The 26,394-nt window shown below is 38.7% G+C and overlaps 1 protein-coding gene across 2 annotated transcripts; it reads right to left on the bottom strand.

The window, feature by feature from the left end:
- Positions 1 to 1,631: 1,631 nt before the first annotated feature.
- LOC140924876 (galanin receptor type 1-like) lies at positions 1,632 to 26,394 on the bottom strand. Of its 2 annotated transcripts, none has more exons than XM_073374867.1 (5): positions 26,200 to 26,394; positions 11,310 to 11,707; positions 6,767 to 7,015; positions 5,450 to 5,625; positions 1,632 to 3,461 (listed from the first exon to the last, which is right to left on the bottom strand). In XM_073374867.1, the coding sequence occupies exons 2-5, from the start codon at positions 11,684 to 11,686 to the stop codon at positions 3,061 to 3,063; spliced, it is 1,203 nt and encodes a 400-aa protein (XP_073230968.1). In that variant the 5' UTR covers positions 11,687 to 11,707; positions 26,200 to 26,394; the 3' UTR covers positions 1,632 to 3,060. The 2 variants fall into 2 exon arrangements, with proteins under 2 accessions (XP_073230968.1, XP_073230969.1); XM_073374868.1 differs by lacking the exon at positions 26,200 to 26,394 and adding an exon at positions 19,254 to 19,322.

The following is a 26,394-nucleotide window of genomic DNA, read 5'->3' as shown; positions in this document are numbered from 1 at the left end:
ATTTTCTTGGCCTCTTCCACTGGACGGTTTCCAATTTATTTTTTGCTACGTGACAGAGAGAACGATCTATTGCTTTTTGAAGCTGCCGTTGCCGTCGTCGTCGAAGTTTCGTAAGGTCCCTATTGTCAGACAGGAGGAGGAGATTTCCTAGCCTGTTCCAGGCGTGCAGATACTCGAGACGGTTCAGTAGGGCACGGAGCAGAAAAAAAAGTTCTGCTTCTCATTTGGACGCGTTCAACTATCTTACCAGCTGGGAAGAGGATACAGAATTGAACTATTTGCAGGTACATCGTTCATTCAAAGGGGCCTGAGCCAATCAGAGCAGAATAAGATTTCCAACAATTGCGCACGTGATTAGCCGATTGTAAAAAACACCTTAGAACTATTATAAAGGAGAAAGGAACCTCTATGTCAGAAGACTGTCATATTGGATTGTACATATGTTTGTGAGCCAGAAATTGTTTAGGGGAAGGAGATTTTAACTTAGGCTCAGAGTCTAAGCGCTTTGACAACTGTTAGTGGCCGACGGAACAATGTGTTGGCATGCTATTTAAAATAACAGTCGAATCTATACTTTGATGTATTTTTACAATACGTAATGACAAAGAGTTTCGTCGACTTTTATTGCCAGGTCATGTTTATGTTAAGGTAAAATTTCTTCTGATTACCTTGGTTAATAGCTTATCTTTTATACTTGATTTGAACCAGAAATATAGGACCAAAAAGTCGTAAAATAATGGTAAATTTGATGTCAGGAGGAGAATCCGCTGCGTGTTGTGAGTGCAAGCGGAAGGGAAGATCAATCAATAGGGAACTTAACCAAACAGGACGATGTCGTCAGCCTGAACGTAAAAAGCAAGAACAATTGATTTTATAAGCAAAACAACATGCATAGCTCTGCACACGCATCACGCGTACGCTTTTTAGTACATGACCTTTAAGAGGGACCTTAAGACGGCGACGACGGCAGTAAAAACGTGGCCAAAAAAATGAATTTGCGTTCCTTCAAATTAATCCGTCTATTTGGACCCGCTCAATATGTCAAATGCAGGCGACTTTTCCTGGAGTTGAATTCTAAAGTATGTTTTATTCAGGTTCAAAAGGGGAAGGAAATTTCGACGTCGTATGTCCACGTCTTCCATAAAACGTCAAATTAGGAGGTTTCACGTCGTAGTCGTGCAGTGGACGTCAAAGAAATGTACTAAAGAGCGTGATGCACGCGCAGAGCAGTTGTTTTGATCGTTAAACCTATTGTTTTTTTAAGTTGTCGTTGTGGTCGTCATAGTTGCTTAAGCTTCCTCTTAAGCAACTATGACGACGACGACAACGACAACGCCAAAAAAAACAATTGGTTTTATGAGCAAAACAACAACTCTGCACGTGCTTCACGCTCTTTAGTACATTTCTTTGACATCCACTGCACGACTACGACGTAAAACCTCCCAATGCGACGTTTTATGGAGGACGTGGCCATGGACATAAGACGACAAATTTTCTTTTTTCTATTTAAACATGGATAAATTAAAGCCCTTGAGAATTCAACTCCAGGAGAAGTCGCCTACATTTCACGTATTGAGCGGTTCCAAATAGACGCGATTAAGTTTGAAAGGATGCAAATTCTTTTTTTTTTTCAGTCACGTTTGCACTGCTGTCGTCGTCGAAGTTGCTTAAGGTCTCTAAAGACGTTTCATGGAGGACGTGAACACACGACAATCAATTTTTCCTTTCTCTTCTTTGGAAATAAATTAAGAGTTTAAGATTCAGCTCTCGGAAAGTTCGCCTACATTTGACCATTGTTATGTTTTGACAAATTGAGAGAGGTTAAACAAACACAACAAAGTATCATAAAATCCCAATTTCATTTTTAGTCACGTTTTCGCTGCAGAGGTCGTCGTAGTTATTTAAGCCCCCTTATCTAGTCTCTGAACGGTATCCACTTGTAACAAAAGAGAGTAGGATCTGGTGGTTGAAAAGTAGGTTGAGTTATTGACATCTTTTGCGCATGCGTTTACCCCTGCTTAGAACAGGCAGGCCGACCCACTGTATGCCAGGAAAAATATTAATTGGAGAAAAGTTTGAGTGAGGAATCTTCTGAAAAATGCGATTCTCCCAACTTCTACTTGATCAGACAGGGGCACCCAACGACAATTTTCGGAAGAATATCTGCTCGGAAGACGATTTGAGATCTAGAATTTTCGAAACATTTGTGGTAAAATTTCTTGCTTGTCTGCCTCTCCTAGGATTTTCGAACTTGTAAAAAATGGTATAATTGCCTATTTTTAACGGATTTTTACCTTAAAAAGGTCACCTAGAATTTTCGGGAGCCTTTTTTCTGGCTGAAATTTTCGAAAAAGTAAGTTTTGATCCCTATTATTTTCGGATCACTAGACTTTCAGCTAGGAAATCCGAACAGATGAAAAATTTTTAGGGGATAAAAATATGCCTATATCTACCGTTTAAATAATGTGCAAAATACGTTTAACAATGCTATATTCTCGAACTATATTGAACTATATTCTCGAACTATATTCTCGTTGGGTGCCCCTGATCAGAGGCCGTATTTGCACATGCCTGATCAATTTTATCATATAAAAGCGATTTATTAATTGCGGAAGTAAAAAACTTCAGTTATTTTTCACTGTTAACCACAGTGACTTTTACCATAGTGATTGGATCCACAGCGACTTTTATCGGATTGGAACCGTGTGAGGAAAAGAAAGCTAACAGCAAAACGTCATATAATATCAAAATAAATGCCATCAATCTCTCAGTAAAATCAAAATAGGGTAAAAAGAGCTCAATACATACACACGAAACATTTTAAAGTCGCAACCTTGCTCCCAGGGCTATCTCCTACTATTCCGTCAATTCCCGCCCCCGGGGGGACGAACAGAAGAGAACACTGCCAATGAGATTGTACAAAGACCTTAATTTTTTTTCCGCTAGTTTTTAGTATGAAAGTGTAAATGGCTGAATCCCTTGCGACTATATTACACTGTCCTGTAAGGCCAGGTTTTAAATCTCTTTCTCAGGAGTCCTTCATGTTTATGAATCATACTGTCACACAGTTGTTAAAAATTCGTCGCATTGTTCAGAATGTTGCGCTGTTGTTACGGAAGACTCCCATTGTAACATTCCAGACCGATCACTGTTATTATTGGCTTGTGAAGAGTTGTTGGTACTGTTACAAAGCGTCCCGTTCAACGAAGTATCGCTTTGCCCACAAAACGAACATCCTCCAACAGGCTTCGCTTTTGTTCGCCGTTTATTTGTCCTCATGTTATCCTTTCTTCTACTGCCTTTGATCTTAAGAACACAGTCTATCCAGGAGCGGAAGTAATTCTTGAAACCCTCCCTAAATTGTTCGTTTACAGCGCTGTAAATGAGCGGATTGGAGGCACTGTTTGCATACACACATATCTGACACAATGCCAAGATGCCATCCGCGTTCTTGTTACTAGCTGCAAAGGAAATTATTTATTATACATTAAACTCATTATCAGTGTTCTCACTGGCCAAGAACCTACAGTTAATGCTGGAATTAGGCATGATTTCCAAGAGCAATATCAAACTGTGTTCCTTGCGACGGTATATTTGTCGCTATTTTCTTCAAAACAATGTATATTAAAACAGTTATTAGATTTGAAACCAATCAAAAAATCGTTTAATAATTCTTCAATCGCCATGGTCTTATCGTCGAGAAGTATGGTGCAGCCCTGCAGGAGATGAGATTAGCAATTTGTATTTCAGTTGTATCTTTGGTACGTATGCGCGCGCAGTTTTGTTTTGTGCGCGTGCATTATTTATTTATTTATTTAATTGACGTTTTAATTTTACTTTGCGTTATTTTCCTCACTTATATGTGTTGTCTGTGACTGTGCTCACATTGTAGGTGGCTCTCCTTAAAATGTTCTTCAATCGGTATAGGATTCAATGGAGCCGAAACCAATTGTGGAATTGCAGACATTTTTGGCATCCGACTGATGAACAGTTACGACACGTAGATGTATTTTTTAGCAACTACTATAATTTGCAGTCTGTCCACGTTGAATAATTAGATTCGATTTGTGTGTTATTCCAAATAATCAAGATCTCGGTAAGTGTTATGAGCATTGGCCTTCGGTTCGGCTGATAACACTTACCTCGACCTTGATTATTGCGGATATCACAAAAACCTCATCCAATCATTGTTTATTATTACCATCTAGTCTCCCGTTAGATAGCCTCCCACGCAGACGCTCTGAGGGGTTCGTCACACGTTCCTGGGGTAGGAACGCGTCACGAACCACCCAAGAACGTCTGCGTGGGAGGCTAGCCGTTAGACAAAGGAGAAAGCATCCTAATCTTGGCTTTCTAGAGGCAGTGTTGCGACTCACTGAAAAGAAAAAACTTCGATGACTATTCCCTGACCGGCTCTAACAGAATTTTACTGGCTTTACATTTCACACTTTCTTCAACTTTTTTTATTACCACCGGGATGAAATGTCGGCTCCTGCCAACGCTTAATTTGAGATTTCAATACTTTTTTTTATGGATAGATATTCAACTGGATTTGGAGAATCAAATATAAAGAATTTGTTTCCTCGAATGATGTCAGCGGTTGCAGTATGAACACAAATTTTTCCTAACTTTATCAAGAATCAAATTTCTCTGACTTCTTATGCAGTGAGCAATAAAGAATCTGGGCCCCTTTCCTTTGCACGGTTTTAACGTATCCTTGATAACATGTGTAGCTTTTAATCCACGAAACTCGTACACCCTTAAGCTAAGTGCAAATGGACGCAGCAACTCCCAACATTGTCGGGCCAACATTGTTGGGAGTTGTTGCGTCTGTGTTGGCAGTCGGGTGTGCAAACGGATGCAACAACTTCCAACAATGTTGAGACCTGCGGTGCATCATGGGAAGGATACAATCTTTGTAAACCATGTGTAATGCGCGTGTGAGGCCCCAACAATGTTGGAAGAGCTGTGTAAATGGATCCAACATTGTTGCGCTACGCTTCGGCGATCCCGGAACAAAAGAAATGTTGGGAGTAGTTGGCTCAAATGCTTGACCGGTTTCAAACTTTCTAGACTACCAGTAGTCCCCTATTTTTCCTCAGGGATAGTAGAGCGTGCGAAACGCGAGCGCGCGTGAAAATCACCCCTCGCGAGAAAATGCGATACGCGGCGAGTGATTTTCACGCGTGTCGCCTTTTCTCGCGTGGGGTGATTTTCACGCGCGCTCGCGTTTCGCTCGCTCTACTATCTGTAAGGAAAAATTGGGGACTACTAGTAGTCTACAAACTTTCCGCAACAACTCCATTCAACACGCAACAACATGTAACGACATGAAAAGGGTGTGCAAACGAACGCAACATGTAACATCCAAAATTGAGTTGTTGGCAAACAATGTTGCGTTTGTTTGCATGGGGCTTTCTGTAAGTTACTTTATGTAATGGTATATTACCTCCATCGCCAAAATCAAACCAGAGAAAGACGATGTGGTTAGGAAGCATAAGAAGCGCGAACACTATGACAACAACTGTTAGGATTTTCATAACTTTATGAGCCTCTCTCTCCTGGTCTCGTTGGAGAGTATCGTTTGAATAAGAACCCTTGTCTCTTCGCAGATCTCTGCCAATTCTGTAAAGACAAACATGTTTTAACAACAGTTTGAACGATAACGTATTATAACCCTGCCAACAAGCTCTTCGAGACTATCACACGGCATTTTCATGGACCGGTTTATTTTTAAATACATTTTAGGATACTTTTTCCAGCGAAAATTGAAGCTCCACTTCGTTCATGTGCTCATTATAAATATAAGATGAGACAAAGCAAAATTGAACGTCATTTATAAAAGGTCAGAAATGACATTTTCAGGGGTTTTGGTTTTGTGGGACCTGAAAAATATTCTAAATGGGCGCCAAAATCGTTCTAAAAATAAACTGGGAGTGAAAACGCCGTGACACGAGTACATGTAAGTTACTAGCTCCTGCTTATGGGCTCCTAGGTCAACGAGAATGGGGTTTTCGATCCTTAGCTTGCGACGCGGCTCCTTTCTGGGGAACTGAAAAAGGACGGGGAGAGCACGAAGAAAGAGGGCTTCCCCCTCCTCAGTCCTTTGCACGACGCGCGACTTCTTTATCAGCGACGAGATGTATGTCTCATTGTATTCGAAGTGGGTCTTCGTTACCTCAGGAGGTTTCTCCTGTCAAAATAGGAAGTAACCTTATCAGCCCCTAAAGGCTTAAACGTGTTTTTGTTATTAACAGTTAACCAAGTATATAGACCTTTCCCGCATTCCGCTTGGCCTGCATAGCAGGGCGGTTTTGGTTGGGCGCGCTAAGTAATAAACGCGGGAGGGCAGAGAAACCGCGAGGAGATTGTGGTGGGAGCAACGGCTTTGCCGCTCGTGCGCCCGGCTCGACAAAACCGCCATGCTACGCAGGCTACATTCCGCTCCAATAAGCAAACATAAAGAAATGACGTCGATAGACTGCGAGCAGTCCCTCCAGTCAGTCGAGTCTAAGCTCGGCAGGACTGGAGAGAGCCAATTGGCCTCCTGAGGGACTGCTCGCAGTTTATGACGTCGAGGTTCGGGTGGACAGTTCCATAGAAATCATATTATTTTGTCCACCCAGGCCTCGACTTAGTGCCTTTGTTTACAGGAATGAGGGAAAGGTCTATTAATATTATTTAGTTTCACAAGGCTCTACTTAAACTAGCCATTCTCCCTTTAAAAACTACTCAGTAAACAAAAAATAAACACCAGTTTACTCACCTTATGTACGACAATCCAATAACTGATAAAGGTACCACATACTGAAGAAGAAAAATAGAAATTGTATAGGCTCCAGCTTTAAGTCCTTTATCTTCAAATGTTTCAATACACACGTTTTTCTTATTTAACTCTAATACAGCGATGTATGGTGACACGAGAGCTAGTGCAAACAGCCAGATCACACCGATCACCTTTTTGGCATCGCGTGTTGTTAGTTGAGGACGTAAGGGGTACACTACTGCCATAAACCTACAAAACATCAAGAGAGAGAGATTCAAGCTTAGTGTCATGTGGTTTGTTGAGTACAAACTGACATTGCTGGATACATGTACACTATTTTTGTTTTAGAAGAACGTTCGGTTTTCTAGTTGAGCCTGCATGGACCGCTCTTATTTTCTGAAAATTTCAGCCTGGAAATGTTCTTACGGATGTTCTTAAATTTCAATAACAGAAATCTGATAACTTTTAAGCTACATATAGCCAAGATAAGACAATGATTATAGTTTTCACATTAATGAATTGTACAAGTACAATCTAAGTGTATTATTGACCATACACAATAGGAATGTGTTGAAAGAACAGGGGCACCCAACGACAATTTTCGGAAAATACCTGTTCGGAAGACGATTTGAGATCTAGAATTTTCGGAACAGTTGTTGCAAAATTTCTTGCTTGCCTGCCTCTCCTAGGATTTTCGAACATGTAAACAATGGTCTAATTGCCTATTTTTAACGGATTTTTACCCTAAAAAGGTCACCTAGAATTTTCGGGAGCCTTTTTTCTGGCTGGAATTTTCGAGAAGGTAGGTTTTGATCCCTATAATTTTCGGATCACTAGACTTTCAGCTAGGAAATCCGAACAGATGAAAAATTTTTAGGGGATAAAAATATGCCTATATCTACCGTTTAAATACTAAACTACGTTTAACAATGCTATGTTTAAGTGGTTTTGAACTATACTCTCGTTGCGTGCCCCTGAAAGAACAACATTTTTACATGCACCGTGATTCCATGTAGGACATTATGTGATTGAGTTTTTCTTGATTTAGGAAAGTAAAAGTAGTGAAAAAAAAAACATCTCTTTTCTGAGCCTCGGGTGTGTCCTTTGCATGTTCCGCTTCAGCCTGAAAGTTCTCTTAAAAAAAAGAGAGTAGTGCGTAGCATTTGTGCATGAGATGTCCCCACGTCTGATCGGGACGAGAGATCCCGAGTTCGAGTACCAGGTTTGACCTCAAATTTTTTTCTCGACTTTGGTCACTAAGTAAAGAGTCCTGTACCCAGTTGTTCAAAAGGTGGATAGCGCTATCCATCGGATAAATCTCTATCCAGCGGATAAGTATTAAGGAAACTAATTCCACTATCCACTGGGTAGAGATTCATCCGCGCTATCCAGCTTTTGAACAACTGGGGCCAGAATTTTAAACAAATTCCCTTCATCAGTAAAATGATTTAATTTGTTTTGTTTACCCGAGGGTGGCCTGTGATGTTTTGCTTTGAAACTGTACTGAACATCAGCCGTAAATGAGCTGTTAAATAATTTTTAAGTGTATTTACACATCTGTTTATCTTAGTACCTGAGTCTGGAAGATTAGTGTAAAATGTCAGAAAAGTTTGTGACCGAAATTTACTGTGGCTATGGAGCAGTTTATCTAGCTGTTATAGCAGAGTGGTCCGCCTGTTGTACGTTGAAATACTAAAAGCATATATATATATCTGGTCAATCACAACAGCGGCTAAGAATCCATTGAACCAATTACGGCTCAAATCAAATAAAGCCAGCTGCGGCAGAGCGCTGGAAAACTCGTGCAACTACATCTCAGTTTCATTGTCAGATTTCTGATTACTTCTGATTGCACCGTAATTTTTAGGGACTAATTATAACTCCAAAAATGGAGTAAAAATTGTAGGGACAGGATAACCCCTTTTTGTCGGTTACTTTAACTCCTAATTTAACTCCGAATTTGGGCTCATTTTTAATCCTGAAAAAGAGTTCTTTTTACTCCCGGTTTGGAGTTAAAATAACTCCGAAATGGGGTTATTTTTACTCCTTACACGGGTTGTTTTTACTCTTCTTGGAGTTAATTTAACTCTGAAAGTGGAGTAAAAATTTTAGGTACAAGATAACTCCTTTTTTGGGGTTATTTTAACTCCTCAATATCTGGGGGCACTTTTACTCCCGAAAAAGAGTTCTTTAAACTCCTTTTTGGAGTTAAAATAACTCTCCCAAAAATAACTCCACTGTAAGGAGTTAAATTAACCCACTAGAGGAGTTATTATAACTCCTTGAAAATTACTGACAATGTGGTCGAGAAAGTGATGCTCGATTGTTTAGCCAATCACAACTGAGCATAGCAACGGAAATCCACTCGAAGAGCGCAGGAAAACGCGTGCAACCACATCCCAGTTTCATTGGCAGATTTTCGGTATCTCTGATTGGTCGAGAAAGTGACGCTCGATTGTTTAGCCAATCACAACTGAGCATAGCAAAGGAAATCCATTACAGAAGAGCTTTAACCCCCGGCTTCCTTACCCTCCCAATAATTTGAACCTTCCGCAATCAAACACTGCAATTTAACCCTCGAGTTTTCAAAAACCTTCCCACAAATTAGAACCGATTGTATTTTCTACAAGAGATTCCGAAATCACAACCTTAATACCGCCTTACTAATGTTTACTAAGAAGATGGAAGTTGTTATCAAGCAGGTTAACAAAAAGTCATATTTTTTGTCTTTGGCAAAGTGCTTATCGAGATGATAAAGCTACGATAGTATCGATCATAGCCAGAAAAAAAGCTATATGAAATCTATATCTATAGAGGTATCCGATCTCTCTTGCAAAAGGCCAAATTGGATCTTTGGTCCATGCTGAAAAAATCATCTCGTTAATTTTGAGGACAGAATTTACTTCTCCAGAATTCTACCACTAAAATAAAACTCTTTGGCTATTAAAAAAAACGCGGTATAATTTCGCTTGAAAACATTTTAAGAAATTTTTGAAAACGTTGGAAAACATGACGACGTTTCTAAAACTCTCCAAGATCATTTTCCAGTGTAGCGTCAAAACCAGAGAACTAGTGTACGCCGGATCATTTTGTTTACGATTGCTTTGAAACTGGGGTGCTGATACGCAAAAACCACCTGCATTTGACTCTTTCGATACCCATCCAAGATTTCGCCTCAAGTCAGCAAACTATCTCGAAACTATATTATCTATAAGAAAAGTGCTTATCAGGTTCGGAAATCCGCTCGGAGGAAAAAAACACGGTAATTATATGGTTTGTAATGATTTGAAACGCTTTTTAAGCACAAAACTTCAGCAACAGTTATGTAATCAGATAAAGACAGCAGTAAAGCTTAAGAAACTCTCTGAGCTCCTTGTTATATGCAAAAGTCAGAGACAAAATCCCTTCCTTTCTTGAAGGAAGGAAAAAAAGTCAACAATGATAATAATAATCATAATAATAATTCCCAAATCATTTTGACTAATAGTTCTCCTTAACCTCGCTTACGAGTTATTGTATTGCACCAGTTTTAATGAAAAAAATAATATTTTCTTTTGTCACAAAAGCCCTTAATGACCCCTTTTCAAATGACCCATTTTCGTGCCTTGGTCTTAATTGCTATTGTGAAAGACAGCTAACAAGGTTGAGGTGAATAACGCTTTTCACTTAGAAATTTGTCTTTGATTAATTGCCGTGTCTAGTTTATAAAAAGCAAAAAAACCTGGATACAATTGTAAAGTCTCTATGAATACAATATCTGACCCTAAAACCAAGCACGTCGTTCTTATGATAACTCGGTTTTTTTTTTAGCCAAATCTTATTTGGTTGTAGATGGTTTTTTTTAGCCAGATATAAAGTTGAAAAGCTAAGAAACAAAACTATAGCAAAGAAAAAAATATATCTATTTAATTTCAGTGGGATCTGTTGTTGAGCACAAAGGCTGAACTCCACCTCGGTGACGAAAGTGGGCACTGACGCAAGAAAGCTTTTAGCAGAGGAACAAAATCATTGTTAAAATACATGTAAAGACTGTAAACGAGATTAAGATCTTTGCCTTTTGGCCTTACATTCAAGAGGAGCTTCATTTGTTTTGTACAAATCTTCTTAAATATTTTTTTATAAAAAAATAAAATAAAAACTACCCATTTTCTAACATAGTTGCACGAATGGCTTGCTTCTTCTTTATATGTAATTTTAATTAAAGGTAAACATATTTGCACTTCTATCGAGAAAATTAGAAATCCATAGGAAGGAAGAAAAAAAACACTCGTCGGTAACGGTTGTGGAGTTTTTAAAAAATCATTAGACTTTAGAAAGATATCAGTTTTTTTAAGTCAGTGACACAGGCGGCACGGAAGAAAAAATACCGAGTACACCGAAATAGGATGTGGATTGAACCAAAGACCTTGTGGTTTCTTGTCCAGGAGCTGTACCACTGAGCTCGGCTGCAGGGGACTGTATTTAACAGCCCAGTTGCCAATAAACCTATAAACACCATACAAGTATGATTATCGAAAGACAAGGAAACTGCAAAAGGACTCACCTATTAAGACTTATTGCAACTAGCGTTCCAACCGACGCAGTTGTAGCGAGAGTTTGAAGAGGATAAATAAGTCTGCACATAAACGCGCCGTAGGGAAATGTCTCCGTTACAATCTCTCCAAAATCGAATGGAATACAAATCAGAAGCACTGATAGATCAGTCACGGCCAAATTGAATATAAAATAATTTGTAACGTTCTTCATTTTTCTTTGCCGGCAAACCACGAGGCAGACCAGGGTATTACCAATAACACCAACGATGAAGATTATCACGTAACAAGAAAGCCGTGTATAGTAGATTGGTTTTCCGATATGTTCATCGTCGGCGGGAGAAGAAGCGGAGGAAGCGGAGATGTTCATCGTCTTATTATCCTCCATCTTGACAGGAGTTTCGATGATCTGGGAAAAAAAAAAAGAAACAATGCTTTTTATGTCAGCATGATGAACCTTTCCGTAAGAGAGGCTTTTCGAAATGTCACGTCGTCGCTTTGATTTCGTTGAAAACCAAATTGAATTAGTCATAACACGTTTAAGAAAGCTATAGATAAAATATCGAATATTGAAAGGTTAAATGAATGAATAAATGAGTAACCAAAAGGGGAACGTTTTGTTCGGTGACTCTGCTGTTATTGTTGTTTTTTTCTTTCTTTGTTTTTTTTTTCAGAAATAACCCAGGAATTGGGTCAAGGAAGGCCACAGAAAAACGGTTTACCAACTAAAAGCGTTCCTCATCTGTCTCATCCAATTAATGGTGAACTGTGTAGTCAAAAATTGTCCAGAGAGTAAAACGCACAAGAATCCTTCGTTGTGTGGCAACAAGCTAAATGTCTTCTGTGTAATTACTGCCGGCTTTGAATGATATATATAGTAAATTTGCATTCGGGTAACACGTTTCGGCCGCCAACCTAAATTGACCACTGAACCAACAGACCTTAGGAAGCCACTTTTGTTTGGTGGCGATTCATTATCGCATTTATAGACGGAAATGAACCATTGTTTAGGAGCAATTATCAGGTTATGTCGCTATTATGGCCTTAAGACGTTAAACCTCCAGCAAAACTCCTTTCCGATGTTTTTTTCTTCCATTTGTACCACGCGCGAGAAACCCTTTTTTTTTTCAATCTGAGTAGGCGCAACCCCTTGAAGCTATTAATTCCGCTTTTTCTATTCATTTTAATTAAGCCGTTTTTCGTAGGCATTCACGGTTTTTTGGTAGAGAATAAAATAAATAAGACCACCATTGACGCTCCATTAGCAAAATACATTCGCTTAGGACGAAAACATAAGCTCAGCCGCTTTGATCAAGAGTCTTCCGCTTTCGTAAAGATAGTTTCGTAATCTTGAAATACGTGCTTGAGCAGCTTGACTAAGTGGCGAAGATTTCGATGCCTAAAGATGAGAAATTTCATTCCTGCTTTTGCGTGATTTTTTCTTATTATATTACATCACGCAGCTCAATTTTTTTCTGTGTTATTAAGAATTTGATGGGTACGTTGTTCGTAATTGATTATGTTTATTTCGAATTATTAATTATACACATTGCGGCAGCCGAAATGAAAAAAGGAGCAAATAATTGAATACAAAAACATTTTAAAAGGTTTGAAACGATTAAACATTTAAGACCCTGCCGTGGGCTAAAGGTTTTTTTGTACTGCACCTTCTCAGAAGCGACTCAATTTATGATGTATAAACTAATGGCAATTAAAGGACTGATAATCTTGGGCGTTTTAATGGCAAGTCAGTATTCGTTTTCCAGAATACTGTTTGAATAGATCTTAAAGGAGATTGAAACTGATCTTCTTAGCTTTTCGGATATGCCATTTTAAAAGTGGTAAGCACAATTACGGATGATAGATAAGCAGTTGAGAAAAAATTGAAGGTCAATTAAATGCCAAAAACGCGACCGCGTACCAAGTTCATACTACGTCAAATCTTCTGTCTAAGGCTACTAAAATAAAACATTTAGCAACATTTTGCACTATAAAAGTGGGAAGCAAGTGTTAATTTCGGCTTAGGGGAGGGGTAGGTGGGCAGTTTGGGCAGTCGAAACGGATTTGTCCAGTGCCGTGTGAACGTGGCCTAAGCCGAGTACATTGCACACTAGCGGACCCAGAGTCTTAAGCAAAGGGGCAGGCGGTGTGGAGGGAAGCTCTCAACCGGGCCTTGATATAAGAGATCACAATAGGAGGCCTGCCCTGCAAAAAATTCATCTCGGCCCTGCTGACCTCAGTTGGTTGTAAAATGGGGGAAGAGGATTCCCAGGCCTTCGGAGCCCCACCCCTACATACACCTGTCAGAGTTGCAATGTGACCCAAATCCTAGTCTTTTGCTTTATTTATTCTCGTACGCGCGCCAGACGAACTCTTAAGAAAAAAATACAAGGTCTTTGAAAGGCTGGTTAATCCAACTGTTAAACATTTTTTAGGGTAGGATCTTTAGGGATTAGGGAGCACCATGATCAGGAAATATACACCCAGGGTATCAGAAGTATATTCTCGCAGGGTCGACGCATCTTCGGCGCCTAAGGCCGAAGCCAAGAGCGGTTAAGTCATTTTAAAGACTTAACCGAAAGCAGGGAACCGCGCATAAAAAGTGTCTGGCACCCAGGGTAACTTTATGTGATAAGAAATCAAAGGACACATTAAGAAATTACTGAAAAAGATGAAGAAACAATTTCATATAAAACATAGATTGACGGGTGTAAAGAAAAGATATAACTTGTACTGAAAACAAATTCGCAGGTGTATAGTAATTATATTAGGTGCTAAAATGAACATATATTACACCGAGACGATAGCGGAAATTAGAACTGCCTTTCAAAGTATTTCAAGGAAATTTCGCGTGAATTAAGAAAACTGCCTTCACCGTGGCTCTAACAGTGGATTGAATGGAGATTTTGGGAGGTCAAGTTTCAACATTTTCAGACAGGAGTCTAATTTAAGGCAACAACATTTGAAAGCCACTTTAAACAACGAGAAAAAATACGAACCGAAGGTGCAGTTATTCAAAGTCACTTCGTGGTCAGCCAAATTTGAAAGGAAATCACTCTAAAATGTGAAAATCATGATTGAAAACAAAACGTTTATATTTCTTTACGAAATAAAACTAATCACCCGGTGCTTAAAATGATTTTTCTGTATAATAGAATTATGGTTAATAGTGTTCCGTTCATCAAGTCTTCATATGCCCCATTAAAAATGTAATCGATAAAAATTTCAAGCAGCTTCTGCAAATGTAATGGCAGCGACAAAGAAAGCACCTGAGAAACCCAAAAAAACGGGGGAGGGAAAGACAGAAAGAAAAAAATAATAAATATTAGTGAAAACGTTTACATAAAAAAGAAAGAAAGAAAAACAGGCGTTTTCACGTCGTATTATCAACACTTTGTACATTTTGTAAATAAATAAAAAGAATCAGAATGTTTGAAAACTTTACACACAAAACTGGTGAATGGTTTTTACAACTCGATAGCATGAAGAACTCTAAGTTCCACACGTTTATAAAACGTGCCCAAGACAACCGTCCTCACTCAAATCAGCGCAAATTGAAAATTTGGCACGAAGGGCACGATTTCTTTCTCTAAGAGAAGCTTTTTACGCTTCTCCGTCATGTCGCTAATCAACAGCAACAAGAACATGCCATATGGTAGAAGCGTTCAGTTAAAAGGTTATGGCTGCCAATTTCAGAAAGTTTATTGAGGCGGTGTTTAATATTGGTATCTATCAGATAAATGACTAAATAAGACAAAGGGGATGAAATAGTGGAAAACCATTGAGCAGGTCTGGGTTACCAATATCACCGCTAGCGAACTAATTATATTACAGTGGAACCTCGATTTAACGAAGGGGCAAGGGCCTGCAAATTTATCTTTATATCGTGGTTCTTTTTCATATATTTCACTATTACTGGGGTAAAGAAAATCGTTTGTTATGTCGAGGACTTCGTTACATAGAGGTTCGCCGGTTAATTCGTGGTTTCACTGTATTGGCTTTCGTGTAAACAGCGTAGAGAGATATTCATTATGCAGACAACGACGAATAAAGGACACATATTTTGCCAATATTCAGAATGGAATGAACAGGATGTGAACCGCGCAAATACCGCAAATTTTTAAATGAAGATCAAATGACTGTCGCAGTTTGTATTTCCAGAGTTCACATTACCTAATTCCATGTTTCAATCCTTTCACGAGTTAAGATGAACTCAATAAATTGGTCTGATCGGTCGGCTCCCAATGCATGGGTCTTCATAGTTCAACTGGGTAAGGTGCTAGCGCGCTACTGCACTGGATGATAGCCTGTGTACAGAGGCCCCCCGGCCTTTTCTTGAGGGAAGGGAGCGTCTGCGCTCAACCTATAGAGCTTGATTGTGTTATTTGGGAAAAATCCCCCCCCCCCCCCCCCCAAAACTATTGATTTATTGGCATGCGTCTACCTTAGAGACTGATTTTTGTCAGTCGGCTGTTTCGTAGAGACTACTTTGTGAATAAGCGCAATTCAAACAAAACCATGCCGAACTGTTTTCGTAACACTGCTCTTTCAGTTAAAGTATCTTGGCTATGTGTAGCCTGGACGCAAGCTCTCCATTTTAAATGACAACTGAAGAAATGAGCGCCAGCGAGCGGCAAAGTGGGGTTTTGCTTTCACGGGCCGCTTCCGAGTGACTTCTAGCTACTTCCCACGATATCCCCCAAATAGATCAGCTCGCAGGTTAAGCTTTGGACAGCTATGAGCTGGCCAATCATAGGAGATAGCAAGGAACTACCTCGGGATTTTAAAAAAAACGTGTATGTTTTTGATTTTCAACTTGTCTTAGATTATTTTAGGAATAAAAACCACAATTAGCACCCAGTAGTGTGTCGTCATCTACATATAAATGATATAGATGGAGGATCACAACTATCAATCGACTTAAGCGTCCAAAAATATAAAATTGTGTAATCTACGAGTTGTGGTTATTTAGTTTTCATTATGATTTATTTAAAAGTGAGGAGTAGCACTATTGAAGGGAATAAAACGAACTGGTGGATAATCAAAAACGGATAGCTGGTGGGGCGCGAAACAGCTTCAGCTCGCTGACTTAACAAATTAGCAATTTCAAGCGGTTTCTGATAATGAAAGAAAAAGCTATTAAAAATAAACTATTAAAACTGTGCAACATTACGCGTGGATAATTCGTAGCGCAAAAAAAAAAAATCTAACCTGTTCAGAAATCTTTCCTGAGAAGTACTGCTGCCGATCTTTTTCATTCGCCTTGAAGAGACAGAGCAGTATCTTCGCAAACAAGATTATTAACATCTACGAAAGTAAATATTGATTAAATCTTTAGCTCATGATAGGAATATTCAGCCTCGGAGGAGACAGCGAAAGAGTGATTGGCATTAGTCTATCTTTATTTCAACACGGGAGAGTAGCTTTTCTCAGCCATAAATTGGCTTGTCTGATTGTTTTTTTATCAACTTATATATTTCAAGGTGTCAACTGGCTATCATGTAAAAAAGAAAAAAAACAGGACCAACAACAGCTACAAGAAGTATCATTTTCTAGTAATGATTTATAATAAGATGATCACAATCAATAATATAATTTAATGAAATTCATAAAAGAACGGAAAGCCAAGAAAAAGCTGATATAACATAGGGTTTATAAATTGATTTAGTAGTATAATTCGAAATCTTGCTTATAAAATACGAAATGCTGTGAAATAGTGAAAACACTTCATAAGAAAGGGTGGCTGATTTTCTATCTTCTCTAATGAATACTAGAAATATTGTATGCGAAATCGATTCTTTAATATGTCTCTACGTTGCCTAAAGAATTTTTTTTATCTTTCCGATAGCCTTATATTGTTTTGCAAGAAAAGGTTAGAAAAAAATATCGTAGACTTAAATTATTTGTTATGGTTTCTTCGCTGATTCTTTTTATCTTTTCGATGACCTTATATTGTTTTGCTAAGGAAAAGAGTGTATGCACCATTATCGATTTTGCAGGCCACTTTGAGACGCGAGTCTTAGCGGAATACTTTGTGAAAACCCATATTCACAAATACTGTTACTAGGTTGTAACTCTCCTCAATACAGGTTAAAATAACGTGAGAAAGAATTAGTTGTCCGGGTAAAATAAGACTAAAAAATATCCGGAGCTTTAAGGTGTCAGATTACCATATTGTAGAACTTAATAGTGTGAAAGTCGAAGCTTATCAGTGAAAATTTTTGTTTTATAAATTTGCGTACATAAAAAAGTAAAATCAAACGAACAAAAACAACAACAACCAGGCTCCGCAGAAGGGGGGAAAGGCAAAAAACGGGGTCATATTTTGAAAATATCGGCGAGCGAAGTGAGCCCAGCGGTGGCCTAGCCTCTCTAGACTACCATTTTTTTTCCTTTCTCCGCCAATGCGGAGCCTGGTCCCAGGCTAACTTTTACCCGTCCGCTCTCCTTTGCCAGCCAGCTCTCGCGTCCTCTTTCGCGTGCTGCTAACGGTGAGAGCTCTGGAATATTAGTCTGTCGTAAGGGAAAGGGTAGCCTGTGCCAGTCTCTCAGATAGTAGAGCAAACTTAACCAAGCGAAAATAATCTGCGAAAGGGACAGCGATGGGAAAAAAAGCCTCATCTCTTCCTAGCCCCCGCCCTTTTTCGCCTCAGTTTCCCGCCACATCTCTGTACATTACTATGCCCGTAACAGGTTAAAGATCTCTATGTATTACTATGTCTGGAAAAGCCTAGTGAAAGGGCAATCAAGCAAGAGAATAATTCGTTTGTGGTTTTTTTTGCCTTTTTGTGTGTCCTTTGCAGTGAATCTGTTCACTGCACGGTCAACATTCCTGAAATATTTCAGGTTTTCACGGAGTTCGACAATAAACAATCGCACCGTTACAAAGTGTTTTTAAAAAGAAAACCTTTCATGAAATATAGCGTTATTTCTCTCTTTTTCTTAAATTTGCTGAATACAGTCATGAACCCGTCGCGTTTATCTGACGTACCTGTTTTAATAGTTAAACATCAAAAACTGATTAAAATGTAAATCATGAATATTAAAGCATGCTATTTTGACAAGCATAAGCGTTTGCGAATATTTTGTGTTAATAAGTGCAGACACACTCATCATGCAAATTTAGTACAGGCAACGTTTAACCTCAGTCACGCTTAGCTCGGATTAAGCGAATCTTCAGACAAAGCATTAATCATTGTCATTAAAAGTCATAGATTATCAATTAATCTTATCTCTCGTTTCTTCTCATTAAGTACTGTTATTAGCTTATATTTATTAAGCAAGACCTTAGGCGAATAACACGATCGTTAATGTATTTTCAAACTCTACCGGGCGAAAAACCGAAAACTTCAACATATCAACGCAACGTTGTTGATTTGCTTGAAGTGTTACAGATTTCTGTAAAACCCTTCAATTTAATAGTTGATTCAGTAATCAGATGAACTCTAGTTGGATGGACTCATTAGACTATTGCCAAGGAAGGCATCAGCTATTTCAAGTTCCCACAGCTGTCAATATAAACATGGTATGAGTAGCAGGTTTGCCTGATTTGTCGATGAATGTTACTTGCCTATGAAATTGATAAGGGAGTCGTTACTCTAAGGAATGATCCACCAGCCATTGGAACTAGCCGAGGATTGCAAGGGTTGACAATCAGTTGAAACGAAATTCATGGAGTATGGTTTCAAAACTGAGGAATCGTAGTTGTCATTGTTTCAATTATATCCAACATATTTTAGATAATCGCTCGAGCCCTTGTTTGCACTCGTGCAAATTCCAATATGATCAAGGATTGGGGGTCACAATTTTCTAATGTACTATAGGAAACACTACTTTGATAAGGGCTTCCATTACACTTATCCGCCACACTCTAGACTACCACTCCATGGCCGTTTCTTGATTCATTACAAATAATCTCAAGAAGATCGACAAAACACGAGAAAATTACTACTTACCTTCAGGCAACTCGTCGGTCACTGGAATCAAAAAGGATAATTTAAATCCTGCTTTTGATAGATTTTCGCGAGAGCCAGTTCCCCTTTTTGGCGTACGGCACCGTGTAAACCTGTTACGATTCCTGCAGCAATTTTCTGAATTCTAAGGTGTTGTTTTTTTAAACAAAAATCTGTGGTTTGCTTTCAAAAACAACGAACTTCCAAGCGGGAAAGTTTTCGAGTTTGACAGGTCTGACTTTTCGGTGGAACGTTTTTGTAGATATGCAAATAAAAATCGTAATGGTTGAGCGATGAACAATTAGTGTAGGCGGTGGAGCAATGTTTACGGCAACAAAACCAACTTAAAGGGAAATTTCTCTACAGGAAATGTCCGTCCTGAAGATAATTATTTGTCGCTGTAAAATATATTTCTAAACGAACGGCTGATACACTATTTGTCCGTGGAAAGCGACGCGGAGGAGATTTCACAGGAAGAATTTGAAAATACTAGGAAGTTATAACGAAGTCTATTTTGGGAAAATATGGAAGATATTAATTTTTTGGCAACTCCATTTACGTCTAACAAAGTAATTAAGAACTCTATTTCACTGACTTTCAATCTTATTTATGACCCTATATTTACTGTTGAGACAGTTCATATTTTTTGCTGTGACTATTTTGGTTCGATTTTGTTATTCTATATGAGATTTGCATGTCGCTGAACTTCTGACATTGACGGCTCAATAATATTAATAATGCGTGTTGAGCTTGACTGTATAAGATCGACAAATAGATATTAGTAACTGTTAAAAACGTCCTTTCTAAGAACATGCAAGAAGTTAAAAAAAAAAAAACCTTATTGTTCTCTACCATTATATGTAACTGGCTAAGAAAAAATATTACTCGGGACTACCGACCTAATAATATGTGAGAGCAACAACTGCAAAGCCATTGCAGTTCATTTTTTTGCACCTGTTTTTCCAACGGGCTAAACAAAGAGGGTAACGTCATAACATCAGTTCTATCTCCAACAGACCTATTTAAGACTCCTCTCGGCCAAGTAATGATATTCAACAAATCCATTACATGTACTCGGTATAAAACAACTTTCAAAATCCGAACGTACCCCTAGGGCAATGTTTTGAACCATTCTGTCGCTGTGAACTACTGTGAACTATAAGGATGGACGAATGTTTAATTACATTGAACCGTTAACGGCACAAAATTGTCTTCTTCAAACTCAAGCATAAAAAAACTTTCAAAATTCGTACGTATAGCAAGGGCTACGTTAAGCCATTCTGTCACTGTGAACAATTAGAGCATTCATCAATGTTAATTTACATCGAACGGTTACAGCATAAAATTGTCTTCCTCAGAATTATGGTCAAGTTCACATCCTTTTTCTTAATTAACGTACACCACTGTGCGTAATTAACTTAAGAACATTTCAGAATAAGAATCAGTTTCAGAATCGGTTTAGCCTCAGATTAGAAGTCAGAATCAATGGAAGCGGAAGCGGAAGGATAAACCAATCACAATGCACGTTCCCACGCTTTGTGATTGGTTTGGTTCTTCTGCTTGTGCTTCCCACTCCGACAATCTGGTTTTCACTAGATCATTCATTTGAATGGCATTTGACACTTCTTATGACTTTATCTATTGAAACCTGTATTAGGCGGACACCCTGTATTAAGCGGACACTACAGCATTCCCGGGCGAGGGTGTCCGCTTAATAGAAGTTTCACTGTAGGGTTTAATTTTTGGACGACCGCTTTGGTCTTTTTCCTTCCGTTTGTAAACTTATATATAAGATATTGACCTTCCTGGACCCATTTAGCTTTCAATTTAAGCTATTTAGTTGGTAAGCAGCAAATTTGGCAATGATAGATCTTCATAGATACTCTTTTTGGATATTCCGAATCCTGCTAGAGTTACACAGAAATAAACCACGCACCATTTTTGGGAAAAATCCACTACCAATTTGGCTATTCACCTAGCACTCTTTACGGATTAAGTTTGTCCCTTTCCTAGACAGTCAACCACTACCAGTCGCAATTCCATGCGAAACGACGATAATGGAGGCGCTACAAAAATTTTGGTTTATGCGCATGCGCCGTAGACAAACTGTTCCTCATTTGCTACGGATGAGGACAATGTGTTTAACAATCACTAATTTGTACTTACTAAATAATGTCCTTTATTCTCATCACCTTTATGTTTGACTACTAAAATGATATTGTAAGGATAGTCGTATAAACATAACAACTTTCTTTAATTTTCCAGACATGCTTCGACGGTACATCCGTCATCTTCAGTGTTACATATTTTGAAATCGCCGTTGAATTTAAAGCGCGCGCGATCTTACAAAGTTCGTTACATCGCGTTGTCAATATTGCGCACTAAAACAAAAAATTAAATGAGTGACGTTTAGTTCTTTACAGCAAGAGAGTCAGGTTAACGTGTTTCGCCTGCTGGTTGAGATCGGGCTTCTCCCATTTTATAAACGTGGATTCCTTAAGCTTCACTTGGTACTTAGTGGCTGCAGAGTCCAGGATCTCGAAGCAGTCTGGTGTGCAGGATGCTCTACAAAACTCTGAACTTAAATTCAACGGCGATTTCAAAATATGTAACACTGAAGATGACGGATGTACCGTCGAAACATGTCTGGAAAATTAAAGAAAGTTGTTATGTTTATACGACTATCCATATTGTTGCTGCTATCTAGACATATTGTTAGGAGAAATTCGGTATTGGTTAGTCTTAGACCCTGTTTACATGGAGTGGGGGACCCCGGTCTAGTGGGGTAAGTTTCTTTTGTTTTGTGTCCCCCAGAGCGTGAAAACAAAAGAAACCAACCCCACTAGACCGGGGTCCCCCACTCCATGTAAACAGGCCCTTAGGGTTTCTTAGGATTTATAGTCTCAACACGAGAGAGCTCAGTGCAGTAGTCAGTTGACACAGTAAAAACTCTATCAACAAATAAAATTGACCTAAGCTAAAGAATTTGCTGATGAAGACGCACAAAAAAAAACTATCAACAATAAACTTTAGCATCGACCTAAAGAACTCAGTGCAATAGTTTTCAATACACATAAAAATCAGCAAATAAAAATCGACCTAAAGAATTTGCCCATGAAGACACATTCAGAAACTATGCCAACAGATAAAATCGACCTAGAGAATTTGCCTATGAAGACACAAAAACATCTTCCCTGCTACCAGGTCTCTTTTCGGTTCATTATATATTTCCGGGAAACTGCCCACCTACCCCTCCCTTAAGCCAACATTAACACTTACTTCTCACTTAGGGCAAAATGCTGGCTTAGGGATCGGGGAGAGGTAGGTGAGCAGTTTCCCCTCTTTTCGCTGGTATTCTTTCCCTCTCGCCGGCCAAATACTAAAGAAAAGGGGACAAAATGCCCACCTACCCCTCCCCTAAGCCAACATTAACACTTACCTCTCGCTTAGGGCAAAATGCTGGCTTAGGGGGGGATGGGGTAGGTATTCTTTTCCTCCCGCCCGTCGAATACCACGGAAACGAGACCTTTACTAGCAGGGAACACAAACTCTATCAACAAATGAGATTGACGTAAAGAATTTGCCCATAATATTCGCCTAGTTTCAATTGTCTTTTTCTTGCAGAACACTTGGTGGTAAATGATTAAATTCCGAGTAACCAGTCGAGGCCAACATGGGAGTTAAGATGAATCGATAATTAAAAAAGTTAAAGTTTGTTGGTTATGTCGGCCACAAACTGAAGGGAACCTAAGATGTTACGGTCATTGATTTCTTGAGGAGAAATTTGAGGTCTTTCGCATGGTTAATTTCAGCAATGGGTTGAATTTCTTTCCAGCTGCTAATAATTTCGGGCGAACTTATGACTGAAAAAATGCGAAAATAACTACTTGCAAAAAAAGACCTCGAAAATTAAACACGCGAAATTATAGCCTATTTCAGGCTGCCAGTTTGTCGGGACCAGCAAAAAGAAATGAAAAGCATGGTGGGGGAGGGTCTCCAGGCAAGAACTTTAATTTTTTTTAATATATATAGCATGTAAGAAAATATAAAAAGGCGAGATAGCTTCATTTCACTAAATGTTTCACCCTTTTATGAGGGAAGTCGCTTCTTTCCTGCGTTTTGACACAGATCTTAGACAAAGATTACCATTTCATTCAAAATGTAATTCGGCTGTTTGTTATGTCTAGTCTATTTTGCACAATTGGGATCTTCAGTAAGCATGCAGTTTCAGGCAGATTAAACCTGCCACTAAGATTGACTCGGACTTAAACAGGGCTGTATTCATCTCATTCATAGCTTTTCAAATTATTAAAAAGTGTTTAGAAGATATTTTGTTGGACGAGCCGGTCTAGAATTCCAGCTAGGATCTAAGTCAAATTTTTTTTCATGTAAGCGGCCGTTCAGTCGACAACAAAACGAAACGAAAAGTTTGTAGATTCACGAGGACAAGAGAGCAACATGAAAATCTATACAAACGTTTGGTATAGTGTTCTTGTAAATAAGAATTAGAGTATTTATTCCTTTTCTTCCACCTTTGTGATATTAAAACATTTGAGGCTACAAGAATTATACACAACCGACTGCCAAACAAAAACGTTTTGTTAGTATAATGTTACGTTTACCCTGTAGCAGTCATTGCTAACTACAAATTGTGGTCAACATTCATTCTGAGTCTCAACGTGAGTGATTTCTTTAAAACAGAACTGAACTCTGAGGTACAAAAACATACTCACAAGGCCTTTTCATTATAATTCAAATTTGTAAAGTTAGAATTTTGTTTAGTCTCGAACGAAAGCGTTTAAAAAAGACACAAGAGAAAAGAAAAGATTAAGCGGCCACTAAAAACGACTAAAGCAATCGTTAATTTTCATACTGAAAGTAATTTGCATTCATCTTAAAACTGGCATACCTCTTTGAATTGTTGCTGCTATAAGATCTTCATCATAGAAGAGTGTTGCTGATTTTTTTTGTTAAGAAAGATAAAATCAAGACACTATGAGTGCTGCAACTGCTGCTGAACACTGATCCAATTACAGTAATCACCTTCGGCGGTGCCGATCGCGAACGCATTCATTTTAAAGACAGCAATGGGGGCCTTTAATTAAAATAAGAAATAATTAAAGATGGTGGAAGAAAAAAAAAACAAACTTGTGCAGTAAGAATTACTTATTCGGTTAGCAACAATAAGTTATCTTACCTCTGCCTAAAACTACAAATAGTTTCGTCTGAATTAGGATTTTGATTGAGAAAATACCGTCCTTCGTCAACAGATATCATCTCAGTAAATACTCGGGCAAATGCTTAAAAAAACAGAACCTACTGTAACAGATGGGAGTTTAAGTCGATTGTCATTTGAAACCCATGCCAATCTGGTTATTAGTTCCCACGGCTCAAATTTAAGAAGGGAGAAAATTGGGAGCAAAGATGCATGGCCCTCAATACTCATTTCAAGGAAGTAAATTCTGAAAAATCTCGAGGCAAACATTTCCTACCCAACAGAAATCCGAACATTTAATGGAACTGAAGTTTATTGGTGCAGTAACAAGTTTAATCTATTCAACGTAAATTTTCGACAGCTGTGTTCAGCTTTCAAATTTTTTTCACCTTATAAATATTAATGCATACATTCACTTCGTGTAATTAAAACTACTACCAGAAGTGTGGCTGTGTATTATGTTCTGTTTGCACATTGAGTAAGATACGTAAATACAGCCCTAAAAACACCCGAAAGCAAAATGAATCGTTCGAGGATATATATGAAAAATTTCTTTCCTACTTTTGCAACTTGAAAAAAGCGGAGAAAAATAGACCCCTGTTGTATTGCACAGTGATCTCGGTGTCTTTCATCCGGGACATGCTGAAATGAGGGGCGGGCGCGGGAAGAGTCTTCTTAAAAGAGCTTTAGGGCGCCCCCCCCACCCCCCCCCCCCCCCTCAAAAAGATTGTGCTGAGTTTTACAAGCCGTTTGTAGCACTTGTTTCTCTATGCCTGATAATTTTTAACTCTGTCAATTCCACAGGAAAAGACAAGCTAGAGCGAAGTAGTACACTGGTGTAAACCATGTGGCAACTCTTGGCTGGTTAAACAAATCTGTACATTTTTGTGAAAATTATGCCTACTGCTTATGTTAATTCGTTTTCTTTTGCAAGAAACAGCATGAGTTCTTAAAAGGAACAGCTCTTTTAAAATCTGCACTCGGATTGATGCGGAGTAAGTCGGTAAATTGTTCTACACGTTTTTATGTGGATTGTTTCCCTTGACTCTCTGATTGTTTCTTTTTTGTTTTTGGAGCGAGACGTTTACCACTTAGAAGTTGAAAACTGAATTAAATATTTATCTTAATGTAATAAATGTTTTAAAAGAAACTCCTGAAGCTTATTTGTCGGTGTTACTCATTACTGGCTTCAATTAAGAAAAAAAACATGAAACAATAAAATTAAGTAGGCCATTTCCGAGTTCCATTTTAAAGCAAAGGTGGGTGCGAAGCCTTTGAATTTTTTTTCTTATTTTCATGCAAATGAAAGCCATTTTCTCAAGAGAGGTCTCACACTTGGCTCCATTTTGAAAGTAAGGGTTTTTGGAACTCGAAAATGGTCACTGTTTTGTCTGCGGTCGACAAATGCGAAAGATGTGACTCTTTGCCTTGTCCAGTTTTCTTACGATTTTACCCGGCGAGCCAAGTTTAAGACAACGTGAGTGTGCACAAATCTTTCCATTGACTCTTTTCATAAACTTCAGTTGCCTATGTAGTCAGTTATTAATGGGACTGAAAAATAATCAGGGATTGTAGGAACAAATCTCAATTGCGTTTCGCTCTTCTGCGTACACCAGAAATGAGAGGAACAATTGCGCGAATGTGACACTTCAATAAGCTTCCTTCCAAACGTTTGTAATTGTTGCTCGGAATCTTAGCTTTGCTGCTTTGCTTATATAAAAAAAAATAACTTACCACCTTGGATAAAAAAAAACCCTCCACTATACTGTAACGACTCCAGAAAGTCGGTCAGAACCGATTGTCGTGGCAGCCTTCCCCCAGCTGTCAATAATAGGAACTTGTTGGATTAAGTTTGTCGTGTTAACAACGGTTTTAAGGGCTTGTTTTGACCACCGCAGTGGTGTACAGATTCCACTCGCAGCGATCCAA

Source organism: Porites lutea, chromosome 14 (genome assembly GCF_958299795.1).
Source record: "Porites lutea chromosome 14, jaPorLute2.1, whole genome shotgun sequence".
Lineage (NCBI taxonomy): Eukaryota > Metazoa > Cnidaria > Anthozoa > Scleractinia > Poritidae > Porites > Porites lutea.
This window is presented reverse-complemented; position numbering and strand designations above follow the sequence as displayed.